Raw genomic sequence first — 15,014 nt, 5'->3', positions numbered from 1 at the left:
AACACAGAGCCTGGGCTGCGGCGCGATCGCCAACCTGCGTCTCTTGTGCCGTGTGCTCTCGACGGAGGTGTGTGCTCGGGTCGGGTTCCCGGTGTCTGGGTTGGTGACGACGAGCTTCAGGTGGCATCTATTTCGGCCCCAACTCCGCAGCACTGCCGCCGCCGCATGCCTTCCCCTCCCAGAGCTCCCAATTCTCATGGCTGGTATTACTAGAGAGCTATGAGACCAGCTCCCTGGCGTCTGGGACGGTTGCTATCTGATCCTTCAACGCACGGGTGTCGCATCTCCCAGAGCCATGGACCAGCAACCACCCGGAGGCTGGGTCCGGGCGGCATTCGCCCGCCCGAACCGGCCGCGCGCGCTTGAGAACCTTAATAACCCGGCGCCATATCGGAAGATCCACCCCCTGGCCGCAACGCCGGACCTGAGCTCTCCCGGTACACCACCGGTACAGAATCCTCGCGTTACTTTCCAGCCTGGATCGTCGACACCCTATGGGCTAGGCATTGGCTATCCTCCCAGCTCGGGTGGGAGATATCCAGGTTACGTCCCTATCATCGAACGTGATCCATTCCAGCAAGATGAAGATGACAGTGATTTAAGGACTCCACAACCTCTTGGGACATCTACTGGCTCGACACTTTCGCTTGAGCAGCAGCCCTTTGCCAGTCCTTATGGGGCGCCCTTCGACTACCAGAGCCCATATGGGCAGCCATTAGTCGCACCTCCAGGCGGACATGATGAGCCAAGTTTCGGCAGCTGGCTCGCGAAAATGATCGTGGCCGGCTGGCCCATGTACTTCATGTTCATCGTGGGTGTTGGCTTCGCCGCTGCACACCATTCATTTTACAGTCGCCTTCATGACCGGCCGGCCAACGACCAAATCCTCATGGTGCGCCTTGGCGGTTTGCTTTCTTACGCGTCCAAGGCTTGCTTCGTTGCGGCCGTCGTTTTTGCCTACCGCCAGCAAATCTGGGTCACTGTCATGAACAAGGTCTTGAAGCTTCGAACCATCGACAGTCTGTTCGAGGCGGTTCATGAGCCGTCAGCGTTCACGAACCGAGACTTTCTCTGGAATGCGCGGGTGGCTGCATGTCTCGCCGCGCTGGTGTGGTACGGAGCATTCTCATGAATTCCCATCTCTGGTTGTACGTACTGACATGACTCGACATCAGGCTGTTCCCTTTGACCGTCATCTTGACACCAGCCACTCTGATCGTCGCCCCGCACCTCGAAACCGAGTATGGCCTCTGCCCCAACGTCCGAACGCTCAACTTTGATAGCGAACGGACCAAGAACTGGAGGAGCGCGGAAAGGATTAACGACTACCGCGTCTTCTCCGTGTCGCTGTATAACAGCACGGTGAACAACTCATCACCCCTTCTCGGCGTGCCCTACAACAGCACCTTCTTTGACTACTGGACCGGCAGCAGCACTCCCGTCACATTGGTGGCAGAAAAGAGCGCCTTGACGGGTTCCGTCATCCACCGCCCAGGCGCCGCAGTGGAGATGTGCGGGGGTGGTTGGAATTGCAGCTACGAGATTAGCTTTAAAGCTCCCACGTACAATTGCTCCGAGGTTGCTAAGGGGCCCCGTTTCGATACGGAATGGCTCTGGAGTCAGGGGGCGCCACAGGAGTTCTTTCCTAACGAATTGCTCCCCTATGGAAATTATAGCTACCTGGCCGAGGCTTTCACAGGTGACTACGCATCCAAGCATCTCGATGTGGCGCCTGGCGGTGCGCCTATAATGGAGCCGCCATTCCCGAAGAATCTGGGTGCCTTCCGGACAGAACCTGTTCTGTGGATCGGCTATTCGAGGTTCAAGGGTTCTGGAAGGCCACCGGAAGATCGTGATGATCCAAAGGTGAATGAGCTCTTCGAATCATCAGTCATTAAATGTGAGCACTGGGTCGTCAACTACACGGTCCGCTTTAACCACACGGTCTCGGACCAAACCACCACCATTATCCGCCGCGATTTTCTGCACCCTGTCATCAACACGACCTACGCCCCGGGAATCATCGAAAAAGACGAAACCTTGGACAACACCACCGCATTCCCCAAGGAGAACTATGTCCACCCCTATCCGGACCACGAAACCTACCGGGTCATCGCCGCGTACCACTCCATCGGTTCGCTCGTCCGTTCCTACGTGCACGGCCAAGTCCAGGTCTATCCTTTCGCCCAACCGCAAACTGAAGCCACGAAAACCCGCCTCCTCAACACCGAAACATATCTTCCCGTCGACGACCTGCCCAACGCCATCCAGAACTTTTATGAAAACATCACTCTCTCCCTCCTCTCCAACCCGCAGTTCCTCATCGTCACCTGGGCCGCCAAACCGGATAAACGCAGCGGCGTCAGCCCCCCGCCTGGCGCGACGGCGGTCAGGTACGAGTATCCCAAGCAGGAAGTCGTCATAGATGAGGGGTATCCGTACAAGTACCCGTGCGTGCGCACGCGCATGGCCAACGCGTACGTGTTCAACCGGCGGGACTTGTGGATCGCGTACGCGGCGGCGATTCTGGTGGCGCTGCTGGGCCTGGTGTTGGGGTCGGCGGCGCTGAGCCAGAACGGGCTGCGCGCGAGGGACGTCAAGGTGTCCAACATTGTGGCGGCCACGAGGGCGCCGTCATTGGACGCCCTGCCGTGGGGCCGGGGTCCGTCGGTCGGCGGGGAGTTTGGTAGGAAGTGGAAGGAGGTGCCGGAGAATGTGCTTGATGCGCGGCTTGGGTATGGTGTGGTGGAGGGGAGTGCCGGGGGTTGGAGTCCCAACGGCAGAGGGGTCAGTTATGGCTTCATCCCGGAGCAGGTGTTGTTGAGGCAGCGGCCGGGGAGGGCGACGAAGAACCGGTTGAGCGCGTTTAGTTTTAAGACGTGGGAGGGGTAATGATGGGCTGGTTGGGATTCTTGGAAATACGGTTTTCTTGGGTACTTGTTTATTTCTTTTAATCAGGGATTGGGTTTGGGTGTTCGCTCTTCGTCTTGGTTGGGCTCTTTACGGATTGGGATGGCGTCTGGGAAGGGACGCCATTGGCACATATTTCTGGGCATGGATGAGAGGAAATTCGGCGTTAATTCTTGATAATCACATATGATTTTGCATGCTTTCCACACACTTGTTATTTCCGTGTGCAGTTAGAAGTGGTAGTCAAGCCACTCGTGGTGCTGGTGTTGGTGTGGAGGTGTTGGCAGGAAGCGTGTAAGCTGACTAAGCAGACAGTTGCCAAGCCAATCTGTTCTTGGCAAAACCTCCCGCCGCGTCCAACCCTGAGCGCGTTCAACCCTTTTTGCCTGGCTCATCTCATTCATTGCCTGGCGTTGAGTGAAGCTCGTTCATGACACATCATCTGAACCCAGAATATTTCATCATGGGATGTTCTTCAAGGCCTTGGGAATAGGTACTTGCTCAGCAGGTTGATGCTCCGAGTTTGACAATCCGATAGCAACCTTGCAACTGCCTCGCATCTCAATCATCCATCTGGTCACACTCGCTCATTCACCACATCCATTCTTCGAGATGCCTCGGCAGCTCCCATGGAAGGTCAACAAAACAGCAAAGCAAACCCCAACAGGTCCCAACTCACGAATCTCTAGCCTGTCGTCCTCTACCCTACCTACGCCCACAAAATCCGAGTCAACACCAGCTCCAGAAGCCAAGAAACCACGACGAAGCCTGCTCAGCACTCCCGCCCGCTCGCCTTCCTCTTCTCCACCACCAGAGCCACTTCAAGAAGAGTTTGTCCTCGCCTCAAACTTCTCAAAGTAGCTCTGTTCACTAATCGTCCAACAGGTTCATGCACTCCGGCCCCGAAGACGACGATGCCTACCGCATGGTCGAGGACGAGTTCCTGGCAGTTGCCGGCGACTTCACCCGCCACCTGCACGCCGCCGAGTATCACCGCCTCAAACGGCTCGTGAATGATACGAATGCGGACGCCATCCGCTCCATTTCCCGGCCGGTGACAGGGGAGATGACGGACATGGTGCGCCGGCGGCAGAAGGCGTTGGATCACGCCAAGAAGCAGAGGAAGGGAGTAAAGAAGGCTCTGAATGGAGGGGCCAGTGAGGATGATGATGATGAGGATGAACCCAGAGGTCCGCATACGTCGTTAAGGGGGCTGATGGATAGTCCGAGGAGACAAAGGGCAGCTGTCCCCCTGCCACCGGGTCTGATTAGGATGACGTCCGGGAGGAGGAGGGATGGAAGTCCGTCGAGGAGTCGGCCTGCGCCGCCGGCTGATGATGGGAGGAATGACGGCAAAGCTGTTGGGGTGAAACAGGAACTGTCGTCTGACGACGACGATGACGATGACGATGACGACCTTGACGGCCGGCAGTCCTGGCCGAAGCTTGACCTGCAGAAGAAGCAGGGCGCACCTTCTGAGCAGCCTTCCTTCGAGGCACCCCGGCCTTCAAGACGATCGTTCACGGATCCTACGCTAGGGAGTCATTCCAATAATGTTAAGACCGAAAGTCCGCTCCGGCTCAACGACATCCCACCTCGTCCCGACAACAGCCATCATAACCAACAACAACAGCAAGATGATGACGAGGACGGCGACTTGTTCGCTCAGTTGAAAGCCAGGAGAGCCGAGCAGCGACGCCGCCGCCAGTCCGCTCAGTCGCATGCCACCACCATCAAAACCGAGAGCAGAGAAGCAGATTTGAACTCGATCCCGTTCATATGAACACGTATTGCTTTCATCATTCTCAGCAAGCTTACATGCAAATGCGTCATGACAAAAAGGAAAGGCAACGACAAAAAGACCCAAACCCCGACTCCATCCATCCATCCGTCCAAACCTTATCAATTCCTCCTCCTCCCGCATTTCACCTTAATCGTCCTCCCAGCTTAACCCTCGAACGGCGTCTCGAATGGCCTCTCGGCCTGCGGGGTGATGCGCGCGAGGTGGCGGCGCTGGCCGTCCTTCCAGTCAACAAGCGCAGAGTGCTGGGTGACGCGGTTGTCCCAGACCACGACGGTGCCCTCCTCCCACTTGACGCGCACCTGGAAGTCGGCGCCGTAGGCGAGGTGGTCGTACAGGAACTTGAGGAGCGCTTCGGACTCCTCCTTCTTGAGGCCGACGATGTCGCGGGTGACTTTTTGCAGGGAGTCAGCAAATGTCAAGTGTTATCGAAATAGAAGATGGGGGACGAGGAGGAGAACATACACTGCGGGTTGACATAGAGCGCCTTCTCGCCGGTGACGGGGTGGGTGCGGACGATGGGGTGCTCGTTGATGACGGGCTCGCGGCGCTTGATGCCGCCGCGCAGGACGCTGTAGTTGGCCTGCTCGACGGCCGAGTGGGTGGCCTTGAGGCCGTGCAGGCGCTGGCGGAAGGCCGGGCTCAGGCGGCGGTAGGCCTCGGCCGCGTCGACGAAGAGCGTGTCGCCGCCCGCTGCCGGCTTGTCGAAGACGTACAGGAAGGTGGTGCCGGGCGGCTGAGCCTCGTACGAAACGTCCGAGTGCCACGCCACCGACGAGGTGCGGTTGGCGAAGTACTGGTCGATGCTGTTGTCGCCCTCGCCGCGGTGGACGATGTGGATCTCCGGGTAGCCGGCGGGCGAGCCCGAGGTGGGGTGGATGTGGTGGCTGCGCAATGGGTCAGTTGATGATCTGAGGATGGATGGATACGAGTGAAATGGTGGGCTTACCGGCCGAAGTAGCCGCCGAACTCGAGGGCCTTCTCAATGGGCAGGTCCTTGAAGTCCTGGTCGCGGAAGGCGACGACCTTGCGCTCGGCGACGAAGCGCGCCAGCTCGTCCTTGCCGGCGTTGTTGAGCTGGCTGAGCTGGATGCCGCGGACCTCGGTGCCGATGGTGGGCGTCAGGTGGGTGACGGTCACCTTGTCCTTGGGCAGCAGGTTCGGGTAGGTCGGGTCGGCGTCCTTGCCGTGGTCATAGTGCTCGAAGGGCTCGAGAGGAGGGTACTTCTGGTTGGGGTCCCAGGTCGGGAGGTAGTGAGGGTACTATGGAGGAGTGGGTTAGCGGTTTTCCGTGGAGGGTGGTTGTTGGACGAACGGGGTGAACTCACGCTCGCCGGCTTGGCGCCCTTCTTCTCAGTCTCGACGTCGAACTTGTGGTACGGGATCTCCTTGTACGCGCCCCGGATGGTGAACTGAGCCTGGAGCTTGAGAGCCTCGAGGTCCTTGACCACGGCGGCGGGGGCGGGAGCCTCGACTTCGACAGCGGCGGGAGCCATCTTCAGTTGTTGTTGTTGGTGGTGATGGGTGTCAGGCACTTGGTATCCCAAGAACTGCTGAGGATGATGAGCCTGGTGATGCTGCTGGACGGGAACCAACCTGAGGCATAGCCGGGTGTTGAAGGTGTCTTTATACTCGCGACTCTCTTAACCTCGCGGCCATGACTCTGGCCTAGGATGAATCATCATCATCCCCTCCCCCTCCTTCGCGATATGCGGGGTGAAGCAGCATCAATGATGGCAAGCCGCATGGCCAGAATTGCGTGAGCAGCATATGCCTCCAATCATGGGACACTACCCATCAAACACTTGGCGATAGTATCCCTACCCGCTCGGGATGTGTGTGCCATGTTGTATGCGTCGCCCCCCGCTACGGAGTACATAGTGTGAAGCACACAATATCGTATGTACTGTAGGCAGTAGAACACTCTCCACTAGGTATGCCGACCGGGCGGAGAGGTCCGATGATGGCAACTTGCATCATGCTGCCAATTCCCCACGCGGCCGACCCCACGACCCCGGCACCCGTTTCGTGGTTGATGGGTTGCTCCGTCGTCATCCCGGCCGGTTGCGGCAACGGTTCTCGACCATCCATCCAGGCCCCCGCCCCGGGTGCTCGGTTTCGCAATGCCTCAAGGAACTGCAACATTCTTCAATTACCATTGCTCATCAACCTGTGCCTAAGAACTCAATTGCGCCTCTGTTTGGCTGCAATGAGCTGCGCAATTCTGATCCGCGTGGCATTGGTACGGTAGTTCGGGAGTAGTACACTGATAAGATCAAAGCGTTGGCCGTCTCCAAAAAAAGGGGTGTGATGCTAGACTCGGAGGGGATCGCGTCATCGCGTGTCGCCAACCGCTTAGCCGCGTTCAAAGCGAACCCGCACCCGCAAAGCGTCAAGCGTCAACGCACTGCACTCATGGAGCCCGGTACCGTTGTAGCGGATTCCTTGCTGCCTCTGTTTCAGAAAGCACGCCATGCTTTAAGTCCGGCCGTCATGGTCGTCGAAGACGGAGTTAAGACTTGCATTCCCCGGAATCGAGATCATCATGGGGGCAACGCATTGGAGCACATACACATACATAGTTGGTAGCCGGTGGTGTAAGTTGTAGGGGGTGATGATGCATCTCCTTAGCGCGCCTTTGGGAGACGAGTTTTGGATGGTCGTTTTGTCGCGCACTGCAGCAGCAACGCCTTGGATAAATGTGATACCTAGGTAGGTAGGTAGGCATTCGGTAGCTGGATCAAAGTGTCGCCGGGTTTTGATATCTGGTGGGGTGAATTACATTCTGGATTTACGAAACTCGTGAGATGGCTCGAGATTGAGGGGATGGCCAGGCGACGACGAACCCTCTCTCAGGTCCAGGAACTGCATGCCCTGCTACACCCTCGCGTATTATCAATGCCGGATTTATCACATCGGACGTCGTAGAGAGCCAATGGCTAGAAAGGAACTACTCCAATTGCTCAAGGTGCGTATGCAGATATTGATCATGATGCCCTCTCCAACTGCCGGAATGGAATCCTCCCTCGTTCTCCCCGTCCTAGAAACATTCACTGTGGCCTTCGTCTGGCTGCTGGCTGGTGAGAACACCAATGCCCGTTGCATCGTCAACCTGTGGCCCCGATTGATATTCCGCCTTGCTGATATCCAACAAAGTTGATGGCCCAATCTAGTAGAATGGTCCAGATTTGTTCTCCCCTCGCTCCCGCGTGGGTTTGATTCATCATTAGTCCTTTCACGCATTCAACTGCATCCTCCTGCGAGAAACATGAGTTTCCCAAATAATGAAGATGGGAAATTCGTGGGATACGAACGGAGATACGCCACGGAGCTCGGAGAAGAGAATGTTCGCGGGGGCAGGCTAGGACTGCCAGCACCCAGCTGATCCCAGAGAAGGTGATCAGATGGACGAGAATGCCTTGGAGCAAAGAGCGGCAATGCGTACGCCAAGGGATTAATTATCACATGGCCAACAAGGCGGGTGCGGAGGGACAAAAGATTCTCCAGTTCCGAGATTGTCGCCTCGAAGTGAGAACCATATTGTTCCTCGACCTGAGCCATCAAAACGAAAAGTCTAATCACAGTGGTCAAAGTCACAGAAGCTGGTGCCCGCGCATGGGAAGGCCGTCCCTGAATAAACCATCCTAAGTCATCTTAATCTACAATGAGCCATGATTAATACAACACGCAACCCCAGACACCTCTTCAAACGAATCACTTAACCAACAATGCATCCCCTCCATCCCCTCAAAAGCTGTGAATCTGATCCGGCCGATATCCCAACTGCGCCAGCACGCCCGTTCCCCTCGTCTTCAGCGCCTTCTCCATGGCCGGAGGACCGCACACCAGCACCTTGACGTCCTTATTTCCCTCCGCATTCGCCGCCAGCCCTTCAGCCTCAAGCAACTCCTTGGTCACGTACCCCTTCCTCTCCTTCGACCCCTCACTCGGCTGACTGACGGTATACACCGCCCTGAACCGGCCGGGATACTTCTTCTCCAGCTCGGCGAACTCGTTCCGGAGGAAGATATCCTCGTCCGTGTTGACGCCCCACACCAGCGTCACGCGCGTCTTCTCCTCGGGGTTGCGGAAGATTCCGCGCAACAGCTGGTACATCGGGGTGATGCCCGCGCCGCCGGCGATCATGGCCAGGTGGGCGTGTTGGTTCGGCGTCCAGGGGTAGCCAGGGAGGCGCGTAAAGGTGACCGTGTCACCAGGCTTGAGGGAGTGGAGATGCGGGCTTTGCTTGCCGTTGGGGTAAAGCTTGACGAGGAGCTCAATGTAGCCCGGCTCACCTGGATGGGTTTGCTAGGTTAGCTGGCGGTACTAGGAGTATGATGCGTGAAAGGTGAATTGGGAAGCGACTCACTGAGGTCGTTGACCGGGGTGTAAGGACGGAAGACTGGAAACCAGCGGCCTTCAGGGATCGCAACCGACAGCAGAGACGAGGTGAGAGAGAGACCGCTCGGCTGGGAACGGTCGGGCAGCTCGAAGCGGAGCTTCTTGGTGTTGTGGTTGACGAGCTCGGTGCTCTCGAGCTTCAGGGTGCGAAACCCGAAGCCGCTGAAGAGAGCCATGTCGGGGTTGGAGTTGTCGTTGCGCAGGTAGAAAGCGTAGACACCGAGACCAGCAACAGCGGCACCAGCAGCGAGAGTGAATGGAGTGCCCATTGTGCTCGCGCGGAGTGGCGTGCGTATTAAAGACCGGATTGCTGAAGTAGTGGGAGACATTGTGGAGGTTCTGGGAGGGAGTGGTTGTTGTTGCCGTTCGGAATTTATTGAGTGTTTGGAGTGGCAATGATGTCCGGAGCACCGATGAAGAACGGAAAGCGCATCAAGGGTTGCACCACCGACGGGCTCCGGTGAAGCTGAAGTCAGCACGAAGGGGAAAGAGGTGCAGCTCGGAGGTTGACTGGGGAAGTCCAGCCCTATGAGTTTTATCCGAAAGATCGAATCCAGGTTGTTGGCCCCGATCAGGTACCGGCCTCCCTGATATGCATCGGTGTTGGTACTCTGCCCCTGCGGCACTGCATGCGGCGGATCGTGATCATTCCGTTTCGTCGTCTCCTTCGGTCCCGACACGGCCCGACGCGAGACACCGTCAGCGTCACGGTCCCGCGTCATCCTTCGCCGAAGCATAATGCAACATCGGTGGTCGGCATTTCAGACTCCGACATGCATGGAATTGAAGGTACGGCTATTCATGTCAGAGTTGACAATCTCGATGATGTTGTTTCCCTATCTTCCATCTATGTATCAACGGCGATGTCGCCCAAGTTTGTTGCGAACCCCAAGGGTTCCTGAGAATCAAATTGGCTCTCCCGAAGAATCTTTGCAAAACCGGTGGCCAAGTACCCCAGGAACATATGGAACTCAACACCATCAATCAAGGTGTGGAATGTTGCGACGGACTCGGTTCCGGCGTCTCGGACGACCGTGGTCCCGGAAGGACGGTTGCCAAGCCTCTGTCGGCTTCCCGCCAGGGACCAAGACCCCACTTCGGCCGTGATGTGACGGCCCCACCGGTCGACCGAGAGTCCGGATTGACTCCACTCCCAAGGCCGGCTTCACCGTTGAGATTGAGTGCGAAGAGGTCGGAGGTTTCATTAAGATTGTGGCTTAGGAGTTGAGTTTTGGTGCTCATGAAACAGCCTTTTGAGACCCGTTTCGCTCGGAGTTCAGAAATCACGAAAATTGCCAGCCTGTCTTCCGGGAATAGAAGGCGGTGACGGCCGCTGCCTGGTGGGCCCGGCAATTCTGCCAGTCCAAGGCCTGCCCGGACTCTTGGAAGGCGGACAACTTTTTTCTGCCGGCATCTCGAACTTGGATCGCGTTGCTGGCCAGACATCCAACCTCAACCCCAGCCAACCACGACACCATGGCTGACGACGGCCTGCTTCTCAATTTTGAGATCCCTGACGCCCCATTAAAAACCCAAGTCAAGTTCAAGGGCGGGCGTTGGCGCGACAGGCTCAAGGCGCAAAGAAGCGCAAAGCAACAAGCAACACAACCAAAACAAGCACAGCACCCCTCGTCAACCCCGCAGAATCACCACAACCACGACGCGGCTAGGCCCTCAAAGAGACCGAGGACAGACGAAGACGACTCCGGAAGACACGCGAAACTCCAAAAGACCAACGGTCCTGCCGTCAAAACTCCAAGTCATGCCCTCAGGACGGGCCAGATCTCGTCCGGCCTCTTCACCAAGAATCCCACCGCCGTCACCGATTTTGAGAACGCCCCTGTTGTCGACGATGCCGAACCAGCCAAGCCATCCAATGCGCCACTGTCTGAGGAGGCTGCGAGTTTCTTCTCTCTTGGACTGTCACGCCGCATTGCACAGCATCTCACCACCAAGCTTGAGATGAAAGCCCCAACCGCGATCCAAAAACGCACCGTACCCCAACTCATCAATGAGGATAGCGATGCCTTCCTACAGGCCGAGACGGGTTCCGGAAAGACCTTGGCATACCTCCTACCAATAGTCCACCGTATCATGGCCCTGAGTGTCAATCCCGATGGGACACTCAAGGACACAAAGGTGCACCGGAACTCGGGCTTGTTCGCCATTGTCTTGGGTCCGACACGAGAGTTGTGCAAACAGATTGCCGTCGTCCTCGAGAAGCTCCTACGATGCGCGCCATGGCTTGTCTGCACCACCGTCATTGGTGGTGAGAGCAAAAAGTCCGAAAAGGCTCGTCTCCGGAAAGGCGTCAACATCCTGGTTGCCACCCCCGGCCGTCTAGCCGATCATCTCGACAACACCAAGGTCCTCGATGTTGGTACAGTGAGGTGGCTAGTGCTGGATGAAGGCGACCGGATGATGGAAATGGGTTTCGAGGAGGATATTAGGGCAATCGTCGGCAAGATCCGGGCTGGCAAGTTGCTGAAGGAGAATGCTGAAGGTGTCAAGCTGGAGGGCATACTCCCGTCACGGAGGGTCACGGTCCTCTGCTCGGCCACCATGAAGATGAATGTGCAGAAGCTTGGCGAGATCAGTCTTGTGGATGCCGTCCACATCACCGTGTCCAAGTCCGATGTTGACGGCGAGGCGGAGGCTGCCACTGAGGCTGCTTTTGCTGCACCGTCACAGCTAAAACAGTCATACATCGTCACCCCGGCCAAGCTACGGCTTGTGACTTTGATATCATTGTTGAAGTCTACCTTCGCCAGGAAAGGCTCTGTGATGAAGGCCATCATCTTCATCTCCTGTGCCGACTCTGTCGACTTCCACTATGAACTACTCAAGGACACAAAACCCTTAGAACCACCAACCTCGGACTCTTCACCGAGCAAAAACGGACACAACTCAAACATTGAACAGACCGTGGCGCCAGCGGCCTACGTCACCTCGCCGGCGAATCCGAAGGTCATCCTCCACAAACTCCATGGCTCGTTGCCACAACCAGTTCGCTCAGCGACACTCAACCACTTTTCTCGCTGCAAAGACCCCGCGGTCCTCATCACCACTGATATCTCCTCGCGTGGTCTCGACGTTCCGTCCGTCGACTTGGTCATCGAGTATGACCCAGCCTTTGCGGTCGCCGACCATGTCCACCGTATTGGTCGTACCGCCCGTGCAGGTCGTCCAGGAAAGGCTGTCTTATTCCTCCTCCCGGGTTGCGAAGAAGGTTATGTCTCCATCCTCCCCGCATCCACACCCATCGTTCCTCAGTCATACGAATCCATCCTCCAAAAAGGCCTCGTAACGGCTGTCAACCTCCCGTCCACCTACACCTCGACCGAAACCGAAAAGCAAACCTGGACCACCCGCGCCGAATCGCTCCAGCTGCACCTCGAGCAACGTCTCTTGGCCAACCCCTCATCAGGCGAGGACAGCGACGCCGAAGCCGACGACGAGGACGGGGCCAAGGGGAAGGGTAAGTCCAAGTCCAAGAAGAAGAAACCCCAGAAGAAAAAGCCCGCCCCGGAGAACCCGTTGCTGGTCTCCGGCAGACAGGCTTTCCGCTCGCACATCCGCGCCTACGCGACTCACGTCAAGGAGGAGCGGCAGTTTTTCGACATCACCCAGCTGCATCTCGGCCACGTGGCCAAGGCGTTTGCTCTTCGCGAGACGCCGGGTGGGATAGGTGGTGGTGTGTCGCGGAGGACGCACAAGGCGTCGACGTCGAAGGGTGCTGCTGCGCCGGCGCCGGCGGCTTCAGAGGGTGGTGCTGGTGAGGGTGGGGAGAAGAAGAAGAAGGCTAAGAAGGCGAGGGATGATGATGATGACGATGGCGTGGGTAAGGTGGATGCGGATGCGGCGAAGAGGATGCAGGAGAAGTTGAAGATGATGATGAATGCTTCGAGTGAGTTTAATATTGGGTGAAGGGGGAGTTTTAGGTGGTTGGGTGAGTGGGGGAGAGGGATGTAGATAAGAGTTTTTATACCCGAGTATATATGCTGGATCTCGAGACCCTGTCTACGGATGCCTATTACCGTCTATCAGTAGTACCCTTCCAATGTCTGAGCTAACCTGGCTTACTACGCCAACCTCCATGGTGTTGCGTCATCCTACCCCATAGATGTGGACTGGTCATCAGCCAGCTTGGAGTTTGTGGTTGATGATCAACAAATCAGTACTGCCTACGTGGATGACGAAAGAAGAGGAAAAGGAATCAAATCATAGAAATCAAGAATATAAGTTGGTTCAGCTAAATCGAGTAATATCTGGAAGAAGAAAAAAGAACGCGGGAACCATCCCGAACACCCGGCCGCCTTCTACTATCCACCAGTTCCGGCATTTCCTCGACCCCACAGGTGGCCGTCTTGTATTCTCATCTCCGGTCTCCTCAATCTTGCATTCGGTTGAGCAGATTTCATTTGGCCCAGTATGTCCAGCTTCATCAATCTGGTCCCTTGGCTGCTCTTGACAACCTGAACCAAAGCACTGTCTCAAACCTCGAACAACGAAACCCCATAGATATTAAGACCCCACAGGGACCAAGTATCAGGAATTGATAACACTGCTACCATATGCCTGTACTGATCCTAGATGTTAGGGTCCCCGCCCCAAATAGCACGATATGAGAATGGTCATTGTCACCCTTCCCAAGACGCCACATGATGGTGAGAACAAAACAGAGCAGAAACCCAGTCACAACCCATATGTCTCATGACATTTACTCCTGACCCTTGTCACGCATATGATCGCAGATCCACGAGAGCCCCAAGCTCAGAAAACCGCTAAGTACAACACCGTCGACCAACATGACAATACTGCCTCGCCAGACAGCGATCAGTGCGAAGAGCGCGAGAGTCACCCAGGAAAAGTCAGCCCAGAACCGTGGCGGATGAAGTAGGAAACTCAGTCCCACTGCTGAGTAGACGATCATGGCTCCATAATAGCCGATGAGAGGAGGACATGTCGTTTTTTGCAGGAGGGTTGAGACTGGTGGAAACCAGGGCCAGGAGAGCCCCGGACGGCCGCAGAGATCTGGTCAAGAATCAGCTATGATTCAACTCAATGCATGTGGATACAACAGATAGACTTACCGTGAGTTTTCTCTGAGTCCACCAAGAAAGAATGGTGAAAGTCGATCATGACCGCGGTTGCCCACCCTCCTGCAAATAAGGATAGGATGCGAGCCCAGTTCTTTGCCAACCATCTCCGGCAAGGGCTGGATGGCTGGCATCCACAATTGCAGCAATACCAGATATCTGATGGATGGAGGTGCTTGCAATAATCCTGCTTTTCCTTGGCCTGCTCATTGCCGACGCAGCCTCCCAGATTTCCGTGGCTGAAATCGAGAGAAGTTTCAGGCCCGTCTTGTTTTTCTAATCGGTTTGCGTTTTCGAAGCATTGATGGTCAATACTGGCTTTTTTTGACCGTTGCCCACAACATTCGTTTTCCTTTTGGTCCCAACACCCATCCATATTCATGGCGGACATCTCCCTCCGTGGTCGAGAGGATTGATCCCTGTCGTGCAGTTATCCGGGCCAACGAATCTTTGAAACGTGAATTTGGAAGGTTGAGAAGTTGTGATTTCAAGAAGAGGCGGTTCAAAGAGAAAAATGGCATCCACGGCACTTTGGCGAGTTGAGAGATTGGGTTCTATGTGTGGATGGGAACAACGGAGGCCAGATCTGAGGTGGTGACGCAGCCCAGGAGACAAGGCCACTTGGGGGGTAGCCAGATGCAGAGGTAATTGGACAAGTTATGTTTAGATCAGCTGAACAATAGGGACTTGGGCGGCTGGGTCAGCCTTGTGCGGGGCCTGAGGCCTTGTAAAAAGTCCTGGGTGGCTGATGACAATACAAAGGAACGCCTGGTCACACACACATTTATTTGCCTGACTGTGAG

At 56.2% G+C, this 15,014-nt stretch overlaps 5 protein-coding genes across 5 annotated transcripts; 2 read left to right on the top strand and 3 right to left on the bottom strand.

The window, feature by feature from the left end:
* Positions 1–295: 295 nt before the first annotated feature.
* VTJ04DRAFT_4371 (uncharacterized protein) lies at positions 296–4,693 on the top strand (the record flags this gene model as incomplete). Its single annotated transcript, XM_069362374.1, has 4 exons — positions 296–1,113; positions 1,176–2,888; positions 3,600–3,740; positions 3,796–4,693. The coding sequence occupies 4 exons, from the start codon at positions 296–298 to the stop codon at positions 4,691–4,693; spliced, it is 3,570 nt and encodes a 1,189-aa protein (XP_069219327.1).
* Positions 4,694–4,857: 164 nt separating this feature from the next.
* On the bottom strand, positions 4,858–6,207 carry VTJ04DRAFT_4370 (uncharacterized protein; the record flags this gene model as incomplete). The annotated part of the gene is made up of 4 exons (XM_069362373.1): positions 4,858–5,105; positions 5,177–5,598; positions 5,661–5,974; positions 6,040–6,207. 4 exons carry the CDS (start codon positions 6,205–6,207, stop codon positions 4,858–4,860), a joined length of 1,152 nt encoding a protein of 383 aa, XP_069219326.1.
* A 2,251-nt stretch (positions 6,208–8,458) lies between these two features.
* On the bottom strand, positions 8,459–9,441 carry VTJ04DRAFT_4369 (uncharacterized protein; the record flags this gene model as incomplete). Its single annotated transcript, XM_069362371.1, has 2 exons — positions 8,459–9,006; positions 9,081–9,441. 2 exons carry the CDS (start codon positions 9,439–9,441, stop codon positions 8,459–8,461), a joined length of 909 nt encoding a protein of 302 aa, XP_069219325.1.
* A 1,147-nt stretch (positions 9,442–10,588) lies between these two features.
* On the top strand, positions 10,589–13,039 carry VTJ04DRAFT_4368 (uncharacterized protein; the record flags this gene model as incomplete). Its single annotated transcript, XM_069362370.1, has 1 exon — positions 10,589–13,039. The coding sequence occupies one exon, from the start codon at positions 10,589–10,591 to the stop codon at positions 13,037–13,039; it is 2,451 nt and encodes an 816-aa protein (XP_069219324.1).
* A 793-nt stretch (positions 13,040–13,832) lies between these two features.
* Positions 13,833–14,254, bottom strand: VTJ04DRAFT_4367 (uncharacterized protein; the record flags this gene model as incomplete). The annotated part of the gene is made up of 2 exons (XM_069362369.1): positions 13,833–14,146; positions 14,206–14,254. 2 exons carry the CDS (start codon positions 14,252–14,254, stop codon positions 13,833–13,835), a joined length of 363 nt encoding a protein of 120 aa, XP_069219323.1.
* Positions 14,255–15,014: the final 760 nt, after the last annotated feature.

Source organism: Mycothermus thermophilus, assembly GCF_041956435.1.
Source record: "Mycothermus thermophilus strain CBS 625.91 unplaced genomic scaffold VTJ04scaffold_3, whole genome shotgun sequence".
Lineage (NCBI taxonomy): Eukaryota > Fungi > Ascomycota > Sordariomycetes > Sordariales > Chaetomiaceae > Mycothermus > Mycothermus thermophilus.
This window is presented reverse-complemented; position numbering and strand designations above follow the sequence as displayed.